We start from the raw sequence: 21,193 nt of genomic DNA, 5'->3' as shown, positions 1-21,193 counted from the left end.
AAGTACACGTATAAAATTAATTTAATAATGCATAAAAATGCAAATGCGTAAAAAGTGACTGCATGTCTTATACACTTGGATTTACAGTATTTAAATAAAATTATGGAAGCGTAAATAAATTAAAGGAAAGAAAAAAATTAATTAATAAATCAAAGAAAGGATCTTGTGCAAATCTTTTGTCTTTATCGTGATTATGGTAATTCAAGGACAAAAGCTGCGTCCCTGGCGTCCTGAACAACCTCGACGATATCCTTCCACAAGGTAGCCATGTTACATTCCCTGAAGCGGTAAAACCCTGCCGACTAATAAGTTTCATCCCCCGCGTAGTGAGCACCAATTATGAACTTGCTCCAGCCATAATTAAAAAATGTAATTTCGCCGCCAGAGCTCCTCGATCTTCCCTTAACGCCTTAACGATCTCTTGCCCCGTTTCTCCTCGGAGGTGTATATGCGCGGAAGAGTATAACGGATTGAAATATTCACTCTCACGAGCCCTCTGAGTAACCGTCTATATCTATATCGCCATCGTTGGTACGATTTTGCAATTTCGCCTTATTCCTTTTTATCGCATCGGTAAAATCTAGTCTTATACTTATCTCCGCGAGCATAATATTCGCCTAAAATAATACAATTATATGTTTCAGTGTAGAAAAATAATATTATTATCATACGATGTAGTTATTACCTTTTTTAAGAATAATAGGGTAATTCGTCATAATTTTTCATTACCGCATGATTCTAAATTAAGGCGATCGTTTAACGATGCTATAAGTGCTACAATATTATTTAATATTAAATAATATTCTTAAAATATTATTTAATCCTCCTATTTCTATCCTCCTATATCTGAAAAAGTGCATCGCATCGATACTTGAATTCTCCAAGTTTTGTTGTCACTCTTCCGATGTGCCGAGTGGTTCTCATTCAGCGAAATATCGTGAATCGTGGAGATCGCGAATTTTGACTATGTATATTGAGGGATTAATAATGTAATATTCAATTTGTAATTTGTATTAAATTATGCAATATTGGAAGCTTTGTAGCGCGCGCGCTTGTTTTGTCTAGTATTAATAAAAAGTGGTTATATGTCCCTTCCTGATATTATATTAATATTATAATATTATTTGCTTCAATATATTAAATTATTGGGAATATTATAATTTTCAAATGTAATAATAATAATATAAAAATAATAATACTAAAAATATTGAATAATATTCTCGAAATATTATTTTAATTTTTAATAATATTCGTATAATATTTATAGGAATATTGTAGCGTTTATAAGGAAGTGATCACTAAGTAGTGCATTCACCATCTTCCGATCTTCCGTCGGGCTTTTCTCGCGCGGAAGGAAAAAGCCGATGCATCAGCTTTCCTCATGCTTAAGCGGCAATTAAAACGAGTGACAAGTGCCGGAATTAGAACGAAATTAGGCTTGCCACTCGAGAGACTTGTCGAGGATTCTCTCACCGATCGAGCATCACTTCGAGAAGCACTTCGAGGACCGGCAGCAGCCGAGAAAGGCTCTTCCTGCTTCCTGCTCCTTTAACTTTTTTTAGATTCTCATCAGGATAAAAAAAGGAAACGACAGCCACGTCGCGTTGGTCGTATCGTTGAACGCTTCCGTAAAAAAAAATTTTCCCGCATCGCTTATTGCGACGAGCAGATGCGGAGAGACTCTTTTCCTTTCTTCCGTTGCTTTACTTACACGATACTTCACTTACGATGCGATCAAAGCATAAATATCGCCATTAAAAATCACTCAGAGTCAATCACGTGGTCTCAGTGCATCACATTTGGAAATTAAAAATCTAACGTTACATTTATAACGTACAGAATGTTTGAATATTTTAACATTTTATCCAAATTTTTTTAAATTATTTCTCTCCTAATTAACAATTTCTCTTTGATTCTAATTTTACATAATTTAATTTCAATTTATATTATAACTCTATATTTATATGTTCAATATATGTTTTATAACACTGTATTATTTTTTTGTCATAACTGTTTTTATAATCACGAGAAAAAAAATTCTTTGCAAGGAGTAGAGCTAATATGGCCTAGATCGATAATGAGTACATACACACATCGATCACAATCTTTTTTAGTACTTTTCAAAATCGTCTTAAATAATGTCTATAATACGGCTCTGTCAGTTACTATCATCCAATTTAATGGCATCTCAAGAATAAAGACAGTATTTAAGACGATTTTAAACGTAAGATTCGACTATGAATATCCATTGTCTTTTTTCCAGCAATGCCACGGCAAATCGCGTTTTCCGGAACGAACGGAAGTGAAATTTAATGTCTCTAATTTCGCGCGATCATCCCCTAATTTAATCAAAACACCCGGCACCTACCGTATCCCACCTCCGTGCCCCTCGCTCATCCCGACGGTTAGCGTCGTTATTCCCCCGCCTGCGGAATAAACGGAGCAGCCGATTTCGCTAACTCGGTTATGAACTCGGCGCCGTATTATGCACGGAGGATACATGCCCCGATCCATCCTTCTCTATTCTCCATCCTCCGACCTTCTCCTGCGCTTCCCGTTTCGCAAAACCCCGGCGGGTTATGATAGCGGCTATGAGCAGGTACGCCATTAGCGCGGAAATTATATTATAATTAGGAGAGCGTAGGAGAGGGCAAAGGACGCGACCTCAAGGAAATTTGCGATTTCACGCGTAAATCTCTTGCTCGCCGCACCGAACGGAGCAATCTCGTTTCGAAAATTTTAGAACTCTGCGAAGAAAAGTTTAGTGCAAGTTTCGTGGCGGAGAAAAGTGTGTGTGACGAACCTGAAACGTGATCAGCGATCGCAATCGTTTGAGAATCGTTATCGTTTCATTTTAATTAATTTCTCTTTATTAATTGGATGATCGTTTAATATTATTACACATATTGGGTCACTGCACCAGTCGCTGAACAATCACCAGTAAATTACTTTTTAAGAAAAATTGAAATATTAAGACTACAAAATAGCAAATTAATTACTATTTTTGGATCCAATTTTTATACTAATTTCAAAATATCAACCTTTCTAAAAAAAAGGCATGCACAGAATATATCAAAGTTATTGCAGTCGCTTTTTCGCGATGCCGATTGATTCTCTGGCTACCTTAATAACTTCGGCTGTCATCGCGGAGATTATGTATTTTGATTATGTGTATTGAGGGATTAATAGTGTAATAGTCAATTTGTAATTTGTATGAAATTATGTAATATTAAAAGCTTTGTAGCGCGCGCCTGTTTTGACTAGTTTTTACTTAAATGTTAAGTCGTTTTTATTTGTTCGTTAATTAGTGCGGTGAGCCTAATCATCGAGTTATCGAGATTTATCTCAGTCGAGAGTCTGATTTTCTATATTCAGATGCAATCGGATCTACGCGTTCTTTATTCTCTACTCCGAGATCTGCGTTTTTCTACCGATGATGTTCCGTTGCAGAAAAACCGATCGCGGAGCCTCTTCGAGTATCTCGTTCACAGCATCATCGCGCGATGCGAGTGAAGAGGGAGAGACGATCGTCATTGCTGGCAGCCAGATGTGTCTACTTGACCGACGCGACGCGACAAAAGAATGATTAAATTGCGCGACGCGTCAAACTAAAAGCCGACGCAACACGAAAATTCCGGTGAACGACGAAGCGATGATGATCGTTATATCGATTCAAGCTAGTACCGCCGCGCGGTCGCCGTGGAAGGTGATGAACTTTTGTTCTTCCAATTAGCGCGATCTCACTAACTGTGAGCGGCAATAATATCCTGCATACACGCGTCACGGATCACGAGTCGTAACTGTGGGGATAGGGATGGGATCAAACCCTACGCGAGCAACCTAGTAATAAGCTGACATATGGCAGTGGATTCACACCCGTTCGTCAGACAAATTAAATTACCCGCGATGGACGACTGAAATCAGCGACCGATTAAATTTTCATTTGATAGTGTTTAATTTAAATTATTTAATTTAGATCCTTCGAATTTTCTGATATCGCGCATCATAAAGACACATCGCGAGAGTTTCTCAAAAAAAATTTTGCCTAGAAATAATAATTGAAAAGTTTTATTAATAGTTAATGAAATCTTCATTTAAGATAAGCTTGTCAACTCTTTCCCTGAACATTCTCCATAAGTGACATGAAGCAAATCAAAATTGCACGTAGAGAAAAAAATTTTATTGAAATTTGTATTTTTATTTATTTGACTGAAAATTGTTTCATTGACACAACATTTACATTAAGAAAAAAATTACTAATAAACATTTTAATAAACATTTACTCAAATAATAATACTCATGAAATATTTACCAAATGTAAATATATTTTTATTTAATACAAAAACCACTAATTTAAGTATTATTTTTCCGTATTAAAGTAAATATTTATATACCAAAAGTAGATATATTTTATTAATACCAGAGGAATAAATATTTATTAAAATTTAGAAATTTTTAAAATAACACATTATTATATATAAGTCGTACTTATTGATTCAAATATTGGTTTGTTTGAACTATTCCAAATAAATGTGTTTGGATACAATTAAATTTATCAAGTCCACAGAAATCGTTTTCTCTGTGCATGGTCCAAAGTTGAAATTGCAAAGGAATAATAGAGAATATTTGACTGCACTTGCGAACACTTTCGCATAAAATCTCGTATACCTAAAATGAGGTTTCTCGAAATGAATCTTGGTAAATAGCAGAATGCAATAATGCATTTTGTCATATTACGCAATTGTCACTTTTTTCAAAGATAATACACAAAGATGTGATTCGCGAATCTCGACGTTCGAAATCGAGAGATCGGAACAACCGATCGCGAGTCGACTCGAGGCCATCCCTCGGGGCGAGAAGACGGCAGGCCTTTCATCTCGCCGCTCTCTCGACGATGGCGATGGTGCGATGAGCGAGCGGCGCACAGTGGCACGCACGCTAATGCGGCCCTAAAAATATCGACGCGACTACAATGGCGGCCGCGCACATATAGCCGGCTTTTACGACTCGCACGGGGCAAAACTCGCACGACTTCACGTTCCGGCGTGGCGAAAATGATTCCCGCGCACACCGGACTGGGCCCGTGAATCCTGTCGAGCCAACGACGGGGGAGACTCTCTCGAGTATCTGTCGAGTCGTAAGAGACCGAGATAAGAGAACGGCATCCTCTCAACGAGACTCTTTTCAAGTATATCCACATGACGGGCATATTTACCAGTTTTCTCCTCGTATCTCGGCTCTGCGATAATCCGGCGAGAATCATCCTTTCGCATCCGGAGAACTTTTCTTAAAATTAATCCCATTGCTCTCTAAATTTCTTAGAGTGAAATTCCACATTCGAAAAATAAAGTGATTACCGAATCGCTCAAGCTCGATTGACTTTTCTTATTCTTCTATTTTGTATCGCAAAGTGGATTCTTTGTGCACTGAGAAAAAAATTTATTCGAATACTCGCAATGAAATATTTTACTTACGGTACATAAATATTTGTTCAGTTCATCAAGAAAAAAAAATAGTTAAATTATATTCGTGATTCTTGAACTAAAGAAATATTTAAATTTAGTAAATATTTCGTGGCAAGTATTTAAACAAATGTTTATTAAAATTTAGTAATGTTTTCTCAGTGTGAAGTAAATATTTTTACTCGTATTAATTTTAAAGAGTGAGTCTAACGTGCTCCATATCATAATTGGAAATAGTACATGCGCAAAAAAAAAGAAAAAAATCGTCCGAAGCAAATCGCATTGATCGTTTCATCGTCGTCTCGACGTTGTATAACTTTATTACATAGAAAAATGTCAACAACGCTTCTTTCAGAATGCTAACGAGACTTACGGAAACGGAGTTTATTTATTTATTAATCTATTGCTGAATTTTTGATTTTGTAATATCTTTTGCTATAAATCGACAAGTCATTATACTGTTGTCACTTTAAGAAGATTAAAATATCGCTCTAATCCAAGAATGGATCATTTATTTTAATGGAATAAAACATTTACTTCAAAACGAGTAAAAAGATCAATTTACGTACAGAGAAAAAAAGTAACTTGATACATTTTTCAACTCTACTAAATTTTTTTCAATTCAACTATTTATATATTTAATGTGTATGTAGTTTAATGTATATTTCAACAGGATGTTCACTATCTAAAAAAATCTGAAAAAACTTGCTCTCTGGAATCAGGGATTTTCCTGGAAATTTTGCAAATTTTATTTCTAAATTTAAATTTTATATTTTTCTGACAAAATTGTTTCTTACATTTTGTATAACTAATGATAACCGTACTAGCAGTGCACAAATTTCTTTGAGTCAAATAAATATTTTTACGAAGAAACCTTTCTTTCTCGAATGTATCTAATATGTATTTAACTACGTATATATTTAACTTAAATACGTAAATGCTTAAATTGGAGAATTTCGATCGAGTTGAAAAATTTAGTATTTTTGGCAACTTTTTTTTATTGCTGAGTTAAACGATCATTTTCATTCGTTTTGAGTGAGGTTTTACTCTCGGAAATTTAGAGAGTACGTACCACATTTTATTATCAACCCCGATAAAAATTTTTAACGTTAATCCGAGCTGTAAAACACAGCCGACCTGGCTTCAGGGCGCGGCGAAACTAAATGGTCCTACTGCTGAACGCCAATAATGTCTCTAATTCGAGAATATTTATCGTTAAACGGTTCTCTATAACTGGCCATATCGGACCGCACGCTATTTACACGGCTCTCTCGTCGCGAGCGATGCGGCGCCATCGGAACATCCATAAAATCGCGTTCCAATAAACTCTTCCTCGCTGCGCGCGCGCGCCGATACGCTAATTTCCGGATATTCGCCGATAATTGGCTTAATCGCGCGCCACGTCGCGCGTGTCGAATTAATCGCACGTCCCGTATTGCGGCTGTACCCAATCTACGACCGTAATTTCGTGAAAATTATTGCAAACGGATCGACCGATTGGCAAATCAAACGCTTCCTGGAGGACGTTTTTTTTTCTGCAGACTTTTATGACCCCGAATTCAATAATAACGAGACGTTCGTCAATGCACAAACGGACGTGCGAGAATTCCTCCTCAATTTTATTGCTGCAACAATACCATTCATCCCAGCATCATAATGCAGGAGGCAATAAAACCATTTACTTCGTTTCAAGCGCCATTCAATGTCGTAAGAACCACTACTGATTCCACAGGTCAAACCGTTCAGTTCTTTTCTCATTTAGAACGAAAGGAAACACGCCAAACACGTGTGTTGCGAAGTCTTGTGTTTTCCTTCTATAAAATCAGTTATCCGTGATAATTTGCTTTATGTCCTTCATTAAACGGAAAATATTTTGTTAGTAATAAAAATGGTAATGCCTGTCATTCCGACAAGCGTTGCGAAAGAACGGAAAATCTTGTCCCTTATTCCCGTTATTCTCTCGTTATCTTTTCTCGTTTCCGGAGAACGGCCGTTGATATCCCGTTTGATACCCCGTTGTGATTTCGCCACCACCGCTGTGATTTGCGGGCCGCGCGAAACGTACGGCAGATCGGACGGGGACGACTATGGATTTCGCATAAAGTAACGTTACAATGCGCATGCGAGTAAATTAGTCGCTTAATCAAACCGTTTAATCAGCGACATGATCGCGACCGCATCTGGCCGGGCTGTTCGCGCCAATTATCTCCTGTCCTTCCAACCCCCTCATCTCGCTTCCGCACCCCTTTGCCACCCCTTTCGCGCGCAACCGCGTACGCTGCCGTAGACAGGAAAAGGTTCTCTAAACATGAAGTCTGGAGCAAAACGTTTCAGAATTGACTAAATCTATCGATATCGTGTTGGTCGAGCGGGCTCGGAGAAAGGACGTTGAAATAAAACTTTTTTTCTTTAGGGAAAAGAAATGTGTAAAAATTTTTAACAGATAAGCGTAAAAGAAGTGTAGTGGAAAAAAGATTTATGACTGCTTTTTGAAATATTATAGTCGAAGAATAATTCTGTCGGTGATCCGTCCCGTAAAAGTGCTCTAATTTTAACGTTCCAGTTTCATTAAAAATCAGTACTTTACGATCTATACAGTTAGGTATTAGGGTCAATGAAAAATCAGTCAATGAAAAATCGATACTGTTTGTCACATACCGTGAGGAAAAACATAATGTGAGAGCCATGAAACATTCGTGCACACTTATAACTTTTGAAATAGAGCAATTTTCACGAGTATCTTGTGAGGTGTCCTTTGCGCATTCGAAAGAAAAAGAAACTACGGGAGATAATTATAAGGCGAGGCCCAAATAATGATCCCAAAAGCTGTCTTGAAGTGACACCAAAAATATGCACGCAACGAAAGTTTAATGCAGATTAGGTATTCCGTAAGGTATTGCCGTAAAACACTACTTAATGTGCTATTTAATATAAAAGACTAGAGGAAAATTACAACACATTGCTTTTACATTGAAAGAATCTGTAGAGGTTTGGAGTAACCTTCAATTCTTACGATGCAATTATGTATATAAATATCGGTATTTTTTGCTAAGCCATTTCTTGTTTTGCAATTTTTATTTTAAGCAATATAGCTCCAGTTAACAGCCATTAGTTAAATATATTGAGTGGTTACATGAGCTCGTTCGATTCTTTTGTTTTTTATAATGTATATATGTACCATCTGTAATATATGTTTCATTGAAAAAAAAAGGTAAAAAAAACCGTTCGAACCTATGTAACAACCCTATACTGTTGTACGTATGACGTTTATAACATAATATTTTTAATTCTTTTTATACTTTTCTTTTTTTTCATTTAATTTCTATAAATTTAAACCGAGTAAAATAAAACTGAAAAATTTATTGTCAAATAAAAATAAATAATTTCTTTTTATTTTAAAAATTCGTCCTAGAGATTATTAAAATATGTACAAATACTATGACGTACCATTATAACGTGAACTGAACAATTATATAAATATAAAATTAAAGATGCAATAATAATAAAAAGCTCTTTGTAACTTAGTTATATGTAACTATATGATATAATTTCACGTATAAAATCATTTTATCAGAAAGTGTTTGTCACTTTAACGACGCGTTTTTTACATAGAATATTTAATGCCCGACGATCACGTTGGGCATTCTACGTGCTGGCTGAAATAAATCATATTTTCCAAGGTCGTAAATGTAGAGCATTACAAAAAATAATGACAAACATCATAGCTAATAATAGTAATGATTTAACGCTTACTTTACTGAAGAACCAACCAATTTATATCTACCGAGAGATACTCCGAAAAGATATATTTTAGGTACTCTTATATATTTTGCATGGAATTCTTAATATACATATATATTTGTGCTTATACGTACATATGTATATACATATACATTTTTTACGTATCTTTTTTAAGATATGTAAAAAGAAAAAGTTCAAGTTATCTTTAAGTTACCTATACTTACAATTCAAAGATTCATTGAGTTCTTACATAATTTTTTAGCTTCGTGTAAGGTCTTAATGATCAATTTTCATATAAACAATACATAATTGTTAATGTTTGAACAAAGATTTTAATGATGAATGCAAGTCTTTCGTATAAAAAAAATATATTATTATCCATGAATTACATACTCGGGCATTCTTTCGGTAAAAATAGGTATATACAAAAATAAAGCGTGATTGATCGAGGCCATGTCATTCTAAAAATGTGTTTTTGATAAAAAAAAAACTAAATAAAAAATATAGATCACTTGTGAAATTTCAAGGATTACTAGAGCACAAAAAAAATGTTTCGCAAATTAAATAGATTTCAAGTGCGCCCTCGATAAAAGATAAATATACACAACTCACTTTTTGTAACTTTTTTTATAAGTTTTATTTTGTAAATATTTCTTATAAATTGCGTTAATTTTAGAATTATTTAATATTTTTAATATTTGTTAATTGTTTGTTTGTTTATGTTTCCAGATTACGACAGTTAAATTTTCACACTCAATAAAGATATACCGCGATATTTGAGCAATATCAAATTGCATATCAATTTAATAATATGAAATTAGCATTTGCATCAAATTACGTTTCAAGGCCGAATAATAATCGGTGTGTTGTTCAAAAGTGACATGAAGCCAAACACATAGAAATTGTTATATTAAATATTTGTCGTGACTACTAAAAATGTTAATATTGTTTATTGATATTAATATTGATTTATTTGATGCAATAAAGCAATAAATTCAATCTCATGCAAAACCTGACGATCTTAAGTTAAGTCATGCGTATTTCTTCCGTTAACGTTTCCGTTATGCTATAATAGGTACAATTACCTAAAGGTAGCTCTGAAAGAAAGCTCTTTAGGACGTATGAACATAAAAAGAAAATTTATTACGTAACTCATAAATTTCTCTTTCTGCAAAAGAAAGGCATTTACCGTTTCGTTTGAAATTTATTCTTCGTTCAAACGTTTAACAATTATGTACTTTTTACATGAAGATTGATTGTTAAGGAGAAAGTTTTACCCGACAATTATAGTCCAATAGACCGATGCCTAATTGTAAAACTGTGGGGAAGTCAAGACCAATACTTGTCCCCCACCACTCAACATCGCCTATGATATTATGCAATCGACCATCAGGCTCCACCTCTTTCGTTGGAGGGGATGCTGGGAAGGGCGAAATACGCGTTTTCCCCACTCCGTGAGTGGCTGCTGGTGGGTGAACATATAAAGTGACTACTACACTACGATCGTAGTTCAAGAACTTCACGTGGTTCTGTTCCGAACGGACCTTGCATGAAGCTGGCCAAGTGACTCGTGCATGTTGTGATCAGTGACAAGACTTTTTTTTTCTTTATTTTTTCCTTTACCGAGTATAAGTTTCTCGCAAAGGGATATCGCGAAGTGTGATTACCAAGTGTGATTCTAAATAAGGCAGTTACTCCAAACGAGAAGAAGACGAGAGAAGACGGACCACGTGTGAGTATTATCTCTGATTCTCTCAATATTTACGTTGTAATTTTCACGTTGACGAGATCGCGAATCATCTCTTCGTTAAATGTGATGATTTCTTTTCTCATGTCCGGTATTCCTATTGATATTACTTGGAACACGTTTAGAGCGTACGATGAATAATTTTTAATGTTTGTATTTACACTAGCGAGTTTGAAATAACACGAATATTCACGTCTTCTCACGTGATAATAACAATCTCTTCCTATGTGTTTCCTAATTTTCAATATCATTTAACAGATTGCATATGACTTTGCGACTTCTTCTCGCAACTTGTCACAATTTTTAACACGTGCAAACAGTTTGAATTGCCATCAATTTATTCAGAAATTTATTTTGTGAAACACAAGAAAATAAAACAAAGTTAGCATTGACGCGTGTTGTAATATTTTGATGAAAAATTCGCTGAATTTAGGAAATCACGAGATTCAAGAAAATAATAAAAAAAAAATATTAAATCACATTTGTACTATTTTTTTCTCTTTGGAAAGTATATAATTACAGAATCATGAGAGTAATGAAATACTCGCGTCTGCTAACAAATTATTGCATTAAACTTTCGCATTGTCATATATTGTGCAATAATACTACAGTTTACATATTTAAGAAACGCGCGATTCAATTAAAAGCTCTAATTTAAATTTTCAATTCTCGCCCTGCCTCACGTGTCCAGTAAATTAAATTCTTCGCGCTTTTATTTTGCATTTTAATATTTACATTTTCTTTGTTTTAAATTAGCGATCTTTCAATCACGAGAGATTCAAAGAAATTTCGATCTTTTGCTTGAAGAATTTAATCCGATATTTTACCACCAAACGATACTAAACATGCGTTCGAATAATTTCGCAACCGGTCACGTGTTAGACGCATGCACGAGTGATGTGACATGACAAAGTGATTAACATATATGTATATTTTGATCATTGTAAAGCGACAAAATGAGGAATCACTACGACGAAGAGAACAGCCCGGAGAACAATCCGGAGGAAGACAACATTGTTGTCGATCAGAATGCCCCAAGCACGTCGCGCAACTCGTACGTCGACATTGGTGAGTTTCGCACATTTACAATTCTATGAGGTGTCCCGCAAAGTCTATCATTATAGGGAATTGTTAACTCTATTATTTCTGACAATGCACCTGTCGACTGGCCGTCGACAAATCGTTCAAGTTAATTGTTCTTGATTAATCGAGGATAGACCTATAGAGCTCATTATCAGACTAAAAGTTTCTATTTTGCACTTTTTGTTTATTTTCTATAACGTTGGACTTACGAGATATCTTGCATGTATTATGAGAGAAAAGGAGATACAGCTACAGACATATTATCACACGTTGTGTTTTACGATATCATCTCTACGTTGTTGGATAATTTTGAATTTTTATTACTTCTACTTTATTACAAGTAGATACTTTTATAAAAAAAAATCTTTAATGACTTTTACATATCTAAACATCTAGGATTGTTTATTTAAAAATTTTGTATATAAATGCACGATTATAACTATAATGTAATCTTAATTTAAAAAAGAAGTTAGTGAGATAAAATTGTCGAATCATATATTAATTTCTATTCTATTTATTGGTACTTATCCTATTATTAGTAGCAATTCACTGAAAAAGAACCAAAGAAGTTATGATCAAAGGGTTAGATAAATTTTTCTTTATCTTCTTTATCTAACCCTTTGCTCCTTTATTCAGATCTTTAAACGTTAACTAGAGGTGGTCCCATTATGTATAGCTTATTGACTAAAATTAGAAACCGAAATCATTTTGGAGAATATATAGGCAATATATCAATAATAATCAAACGTATAGTAATTGTTTTTGCTCTTTGACTAAAGATATATTTTATGAGGGTTTTATAACACCCGACATTGCCGACGTCCTAATCCTTTAACACACCGACACTTTATAACCGTTTACCTGAACGGAAACAAAATAGTTATCTTTTTGTGAGAAAAATCGAAAATTTGTACTGATTTTTAAAGTTTATCATGAATGATTGAACTAGCTGAAAATATCTGAACGTGAAATTGATGAAACAGAGAAACAAACTCATTTGTTTTAGACATCCTGTTTCTGTTGCAAATATTTAATCTAATACAAAATCAAATATCTATGCAAAAATTATGTTTTCTTTATTTGTAATCTTTCAATATAAGCATAAAATAATTTTTTTTTATATATATAATCGTCTGTGATTGAATTTTATTTTCATATAATTTTGTTTCTCTTTTAATCTATAAACTATATATAATAATATATATGACATTATATGTATATAAAATTCAATTTTGCAAAAAGGTTTAAAGAATACAAGTTTTGCCTCTAGACTGCTCGTTCACAATGTATCATTGTAGACATTTTAAAATTTACAATAAACACAATGTTTAAAATATAATAATATTTTGCGCTATTGACTTGAATTACTCAGAATTTCGTGCAATACCTTATTTGAAAATAAAAGGTATTAATGACGGCTAGTGAGACCGACTTCAAAGATATCTGCAAACGGCAAAGAATAGGCGGCAGTTCTCTAACAAGAATCGGTTCGAAGACGTAACTAATTCCGATTAACTGTCACGAACCGCCTGAAAGTAACTTTCTCTTTCATTAAGAACACGAAAATTGTCTCCGATAAATAATGGCGAGAGGCGTTGTCATTTCTTTCTATTATCACATTGTCCTCTGTCTTATACTCGAGATATACGATTGCTAATATGATAATCATTTTATTGGATTTGTATTCATTATCTGTGATTTATATTATTATCGTGACAGTTTCACACTTGTTTTGCCAAGTGGGAAAAAATCATACAAAGAGGATAGAGAAAAAGGAAACCGACCGGACGCAACCGAGACTAACACGTTACATAATTCTCTAGTTTCCTCAACAGTAGTTTCTGTTGACCGACTGTTTACCTGCTATGACAAAAAATAAACGACCCTTGTCACCAAGCTAACAACTTCCTCGAGAAAATTTTCGAACGGTTTCTTATGCTCGCTACTCCAAGTGAAATACTCAAAAGGGTCATAGGTGGCAAAGACTAGGCCCAACAACACTGACTATCTCAGAGAATTAGAAACATCTTTTTCAGATTTTTGTAAACGTAAAAATTAGATCGGAGACAAAATCGCCGTGAGTGGTAAAAAGATTGTTTGCGGCGTTGTATTATTTCTCCAAGCAATAGAGGGTTGAAGCAAACTTGCGACTTTACGACCAGATTTGAATATACAATTTCTTACAAAATTTTAATCATTTGAAAACTATAGATTGAAGAGAAGATCGGTCAAGAAAAAAAAATTGCTTGAAATTCTAAGTTTATCGCCAAGAGAATCGTCCGTTAATACGCGAATTAATCGAGTAAATAAATTTTTAATTAATTATTTAAAATAATTTTATAATGCAAAAACATTTTCTGGACACTTGGAAATTCAATCTCTCTGTTTCTTTTATTCTTTTCGAAATGAATGTGGTAGCGTGAGAAATATAATGTTCATCATTATTCAGATAATCCGCAACCATCGACCTCGCGTCAGAATCCGCCCCCGCCTTCACAACAATCTCAGCAGCAGTCGCTCCCTCCCATGGATCCTAACGTCAGGAGATACCGGACCGCTTTTTCGAGGGAACAGCTAAGTCGCCTAGAACGTGAATTTTCTAGGGAGAATTACGTCAGTCGCCCGCGAAGGTGCGAGTTGGCCACGCAGCTTAATTTGCCGGAATCTACGATAAAGGTAAGAAAAAAATGCAAATTTTTCCCTTAAAGAGGTACTTTTCCCAAGAATTCTCTCGATAAATCACGCATTAGAAACCTCTGCAACACCACGTAACTTTGAAGTCATATGTCTATTTTTTCAAGTCTTATTTCAATTTTCATAATTGGAATATTTTATTGTTGTATTCTTTATTGCAACCCTGAAGTATGTTTTCAAAATTATTTGCTCATAAAGCGACTAACTGCTTCGAAAAAAATTTCTGACGTCATGAAAAAACGTAAAAAAATATTAAGATATATGGACGTCTTTAAGAGGTCTAACCGATTTACGATTTTATTAAATATATTATAATACACATGTAAATGTTATTATGACTTCAAAGTTACAAATCCTTTTTTCGCGATAAAATATTTAAAAATTGAAAACAAACTATTAGTTCTCTCAAAGTCAATATTAGCGTTAAGTACGTATTTTTTTTTCAAACACGAAAAAATTGTTATAAAAGAGGTTAAAGATTTTGCGGTTATAACAGTTCTCTTTTCCCGTCAATGTATTTCATCGGTATATTTTACGTTTTACAAAATTTTTAATTTGTTCTTTCCCGTTTGAATAAAAAAAAATGCCAAAAAGTTCTGCTTGCAAACAATAATAGCAGGTTGCAAGTGACGGAATTGTTAAAGTTTTAATTAATTTCTTTATATTATAATATATTAAAGTTATGATTAATATATTAATGTTAAAAAAATGTGAAGAACGTGTAAGAAAGCATTACATTGAACAAAGAGTAGAGTCATTTCATATTTTCTAATGTGCCTGTTTTGGAATAATTAAGACTTATTCATCAGAAATATCGAAAGAATTGTGCGTTGTTCGTGCAAAATTGACAATCTTTGTTGAACATTTACATTTGCGTGTCAACTTTCAACCTCCGTCAAAAGGATACCTCCAACAACAAAAAAATGTTTAATTTCTTCTATTAGATAAATGCTAGATCAAACGTTGCGATCGATTGCACTCAGTGCTGATTGGGAATGAGCAAACGTTTACTCGCACGAGATTCGATAAACAGTGACTTCATCTGTGGCTGGTGTAATAACATTTTCCATTAGCGCTCTCGTGTTTGAGGAATTTGCGAGAGATTATTAAGAAAATCCTTCCATTATTTAACGATCATTAAATAACAAGTACGTTTATGCAAATAAAAATCGCACCTTATGCGATTTTCTTTCACATGGATTGTATTTGTCTTGTCATTGCAATATCATTTTCTTAATTCTGTCCCCTTTACTACGAGTTATTTAAATAATTCGAATAATATTATTCAGTGTATCTCGATTTAATTTCTCACGGCCTCGCCGCGTGCGTCGTGCCCGCGAAGACAGGGGCCCCTAAAGCCGACTGCTTAATAGAAGCAATTAGTGGCGTTTTTGTTCGCGCTGGCCGCCGATAGCTGCCGGTGGTTGTTTCTTGCCGCAGCCAGCTGCGGCCATATTTGATCGGCGATTATAGCCTCGAGAGCGATTCAACGGCCGCGATTCTCGGCCTTTGATCCTTCTCTCGCGTGTTCCGCGACAGTGCCGTAACGTTAGATCCCGCGGAAATCTCATTGTGACGAATCAGAACGAACAACTTCTCCCTTTGATTCGATACTACGTGTACATACGCATGTTAACGTTTCGGGGACCGTTCAGTTTAGTCACGGCCCTGATCGCGGGGTGACCAGTCGGGCGAAAGTGTTAAACGACTTAATTAGCGACTGCCTCGCGGCCCACCTCGGACTTTAATGGATCTCTTAATTTCTCGTCTCGCGGCAGCTCGCACTAGCCTCGGTTGGCGGTCGTAAAACGGCGGTGGGCAACGGCAAGAGGGAGGAACGGCGCAGAGAGGTGTTAAACGACGGTAAACGTCCCGCACGAATTACCGGTATAATCGTTCGCCGCCTCCGAGAATTCCCCACATTCGTGAATCTACGTATCCGAGCGCTTATCTAGAAACACGCACTTACACAGCAACTTTATCTCTCGTTCTGTAAAAAAACAGTAGCTTTTATACTCTAATATCTGTCATTGAACGGAAGGATAGATCCGCGTTTCGATCGGTTCGCTTCAACGTCAATTTCAATAAAAAGCTAATCAGAAACATGGCAAAAAGGAATCAATTACTTTTAACAATTAACGTTTTTTCTATTTAGTCATACTCTCTGTCAGAATCGATCATTGGCAACCAAGACGATATGATGATAAAGAATCATCAAGTTGTTCACGAAGGGAAAGTCAGAGACGGCAATGTTCGACATATTTAGGACAACGAGTGTAGCATGCGGGGGCAGATACGAATGGATGTAGTTGATGGATCCTGTAATCGCCGTAATAAAAGGTCATGGTCGGGTCTTGGAATGACGATGCCGAGGGAGCTTTGTTGATATTTCTGTTGAATAAATCTTAATTATTTCGAAAAAGACACATTTAACTATAAGAGCATTCTGCGTTCAGTGAAAACTTGGTCCAATGTAGTTTTCATCTTAATGGGCGTATATGCGCGGTATCTCTATTGAAAACAATTTTTAACGTTAATATTTAACGACTATGTTGAAATACCGAGTTCTCTCTTGTATTAAGTTTGTACCGAAATTATCGAGCTGCCAAATAAAAATTTTATTTTTAATCCTGTCCGATTTCTTTGCTCGTCACATCTTACATTATAAATTAGAACTATTTATACATGTTCTAATATCTTGTACATATATATCAAGAATTTCGTAACGTCTTGATTGCCTAATTATTAATTTAAAAAAATTAATTGATAATTTAAAAATTTTTGAATTAAAAGCAATTAATTAATTATATAATCTTCTTCTGTTACAGGTGTGGTTTCAAAACCGACGCATGAAGGACAAGAGGCAGCGAATGTCCATGACATGGCCCTTCTCGATATATCCGTATCCGGATCCGAGGGCATTAGCGGATTTCTTCAGGCTATCCGGTTGCCCGTCATACTTTCCGGCGGTGCCCTACGCGAACCCGATTATCCCATCCTCACCGGACAATCGTGTACCGGCGACGAGACACTTGTCTCCCTCGGCGTCGTCATTCCAAGATCCAACCTCCTATTACAACGAATATACTAGATTTCACTTGAATCTCCGACCGACACATGTACGACTACATCCGCACTCGTATAATCCGTACATGCCCCCGCAACTGCTGCACTCGTCGAACTCGCCGAACTCACCATCCCTGCAAGTTCTGAATATGCCGAACATGACCGGCTCCTCTGGCTTTTCCTCGGTGAACAACTCGCTGATCCCTGCCACCGTATCGGCCCGATTGCCATCGATCGAGGAACATAGCCCAGTCAACTCTGACACCTCCAGCGAGTACGACTGCAATGCAACTAATCAATCGACGCATTTGCAGTCGCCGCCGCATTTACACTCACCGCCGCACCCGCATCCGCATCCGTATTTTTCGCCCCTCTTAAACACACCTACGGGCGTGACGCCAACATCGGTGCCGCAGCGAGAAAGACTCAACAGCGGTGAACAACATCAGCCGCAGCAGATGAGACTGAACGGCATGAGTGTGCCAGTCGTTACGGTACAGCCGTACGCGAACAACGCCACCACCACGTATAATCACGTAACGATCCCCTCGACATCGGGAATATCGGTCTCCTCGCCGTCATTGAACAAACCTGAGCAGAAGCAGAAGCAGAACCAGCAGCAAGACCAGCAGCAGCAACCTCAGCAATCGCAGCAACCGCAGCCAACGCAGCCCAAGTTGTTCCAGCCCTACAAGAACGACACGTTAGAAGACAAGCCGGATCAAAACGGTACGATATAAAATAAAACAATAGTGTAACATCGCATCTCGCCGTACGCGCGGCTATGGCTGTGACTATGGCCGGTATTCATAGTCTAGTTTCATTTCAAGATTACCTAAGTAATATCTTAATCTTAAGATACTGATACGGCTTTCTGATTGGTTGATGTCGTCTTAAGATGATACTCAAGACGATCTTAAATATAAGAACGAACTATGAATATCGGCTTATAATCGCGATGACTGATCGGGCATATAACTGCAATGCATATATACACTGTATATACCTACACACATGTGCATAGACACACACACACGCGCGCGCGCTGTGCCAAATTATTCATCCCGTATGTTTCGTTATATATTACAGAGCCGTTCTTTACACATATATTACGCACGCAGTGATGTACATTTGTACATACACATCTAAGATAATTATTTTTTTATTCGCAAATATTTTTTATTCAGTCTTCTTCATAACAGTCCAATGTCTCTTAATAATTGGGATAAGCGCGCGCACGCGCGCGTGTGTGTGTGTGTGTACTACGTAACCGACGCGATCTGTTCAGCAGATTTTATCTCGGAATGCACACGCTGTCATAAGTTACAAGTAGCTCGTGTTTTAGACTCTGACTGCGCGTACACATGTCCACGATTTCGGACTTACATGCCTGTACAATCGACAATTTCCACGTCACTTCTTGAAATATCGTGATAAGACGTAATAAAACGTGTATATACGTGATATTTATTAATCTTCTGCAAAGATAGATTAATTCATTTAAAAATATACATTTGCAAATTTCCTATAATGGTATAAATGAGTGTGTGCGTGTGAAGGAAAAATAAGTGCCAAATCACAAATTTTTGAAATAAATGAATATTACAAAGAAAAAAGTTGACTCAAAAAATGCAGAAGAGGGAGAGAGAAGTTGAACGGAAATGAAAAGAGGACAAATGAATATTATATAATATATATTTGTGTTATATAATATTATAAAATATAATAAACATGTAGCTTATATAAAATAAATATTATAATACATATTTGTATTATACATATATGAATATGTACGAAAATATTTATAATATAACAAGCTACATCGCGCCAAATTTGATTTGATATTTCTTGTTCACAATTAGTCGAATATATAAATAAGTGCATCTTTATAATGTATGCTTTTATTTCTTTACTTACAGTATATGTATACGTACGCGCGCGGATGTGCGTGAATATATCGTAAGTAAATAAAAAGCCTCTCGTCGTCAACTTTCATCATCAATCTATTCGAACGTACGCTCAATACTATTATATATTTGTGCATATATCTATATATAATATTCATTTCCTATTTTCATTTCTTTTCTGTTTTTTTTCCAATTAACTTTTTCTTAGTTGTATTATTAGTATTATTAGTATTACTATTAGTATAAGTATGATATAGGTTTTTTTTATCTTTCGCACGTGTATGTAGATTTGTTTCCTACTTATTTATATTCTTTTTCTTGTATTTCGTATTATTGTAAGAGTTTGAATCTTCTAAATCTTGACTTGACAATCAGATGTTGAATAAACGAGCAAGTATGTACGCATCTTATCTTGTATATGTATATCTCGTATTAATTTTTTGTAATATTTTATTTTATGCTTTTATATTATATCGTATATCTTGATTTGACAGCCATTGTTGAGAAACAATGAAGAATGTACATATTTTAAAGTATTATTTTAGCGTAGTATTATTTTTTATACTTTATTTTATACTTTTATATCATTCTACGTCATTCCATTTATATATTATTTTTATACAATTATACATCTCATATATCATTATTTTATGCTTTTATGTTATTAATTTATTCAATTACATTTCGAATTAATTATACCAAATGATTATACAAAAGTTTGCTGATTTGGCACTTATCCTTTCTGAGAGACGATAAGAGCGAGCTTCCGTTGCACCGTCTTTAGCTGCGTGCAATTTTCTGTTGTTTCACAACTTCTGTACTTTGCCACAAAATATGATATGTAACAGTGTTATTACTGATATAATCTTATTACTGCGTAATGAAACTTTTCCCGTGGGAACGAATAATTCAAGCTGAGAATTTAGGAATGTGGCAAGAGGAAACAGGAAGCGATTTTCTATTAATTCCTTGACTTATTTGTTTGCTTTTATATGCGGAGCGAAAGGGCATATGTACATGTAAAAAATCGTTATTATGATCGGCGCAGAGATTTTTAACAAATTATCAGTGTAACAAACGTCGTTATGTAATTGAAAGTCGAATAAAAAAATCAGAATATACGAGAATAATAATGTGTTTTTCAATTGAATGCCTTGAATCCCTTTTCACACTCGTGAAGTCCCATCATTAATTAAAAATCCCGAAAATGTTGAATAAGACACAAAATGTATGAAACATATGGCTCCATAATTACACACGTAAGTATAACTTATAATTTTCATTCTGTGTCTTTAAATTCAAATAATTAAACAGCGTAAAAATATCTATTCAGCAATCATCCGCTTACAAATTATTAATATAATTTATTTTATATATGTATATCTTTGTTTCCTGTCGGTTTTTTTAAAGAAATATTTCCTTAAGAGATAGTGTCGTGTATACTTAATAAATATCTATTATTATTATTATTTTAATATTTATTAACTGCAATA

The 21,193-nt window shown here is 35.1% G+C and overlaps 1 protein-coding gene across 1 annotated transcript; it reads left to right on the top strand.

Annotated features, from left to right (window-relative positions):
* Positions 1-10,670: 10,670 nt before the first annotated feature.
* On the top strand, positions 10,671-20,830 carry LOC105196813 (segmentation protein even-skipped). The gene is made up of 4 exons (XM_011162938.3): positions 10,671-10,935; positions 11,900-12,018; positions 14,483-14,709; positions 17,556-20,830. Exons 2-4 carry the CDS (start codon positions 11,907-11,909, stop codon positions 18,531-18,533), a joined length of 1,317 nt encoding a protein of 438 aa, XP_011161240.1. The 5' UTR covers positions 10,671-10,935; positions 11,900-11,906; the 3' UTR covers positions 18,534-20,830.
* Positions 20,831-21,193: the final 363 nt, after the last annotated feature.

Source organism: Solenopsis invicta, chromosome 2 (genome assembly GCF_016802725.1).
Source record: "Solenopsis invicta isolate M01_SB chromosome 2, UNIL_Sinv_3.0, whole genome shotgun sequence".
NCBI lineage: Eukaryota > Metazoa > Arthropoda > Insecta > Hymenoptera > Formicidae > Solenopsis > Solenopsis invicta.
This window is presented reverse-complemented; position numbering and strand designations above follow the sequence as displayed.

What these genes read in the sequence shown, in the direction of transcription:
- LOC105196813 (XM_011162938.3), top strand. Translation starts at nt 11,907, where the DNA reads ATGAGGAATCACTACGACGAAGAGAACAGCCCGGAGAACAATCCGGAG. An exon ending in CAACTCGTACGTCGACATTG is followed by an intron (nt 12,019 to 14,482) that starts GTGAGTTTCGCA and finishes ATCATTATTCAG; the next exon opens with ATAATCCGCAACCATCGACC. An exon ending in TGCCGGAATCTACGATAAAG is followed by an intron (nt 14,710 to 17,555) that starts GTAAGAAAAAAA and finishes CTTCTGTTACAG; the next exon opens with GTGTGGTTTCAAAACCGACG.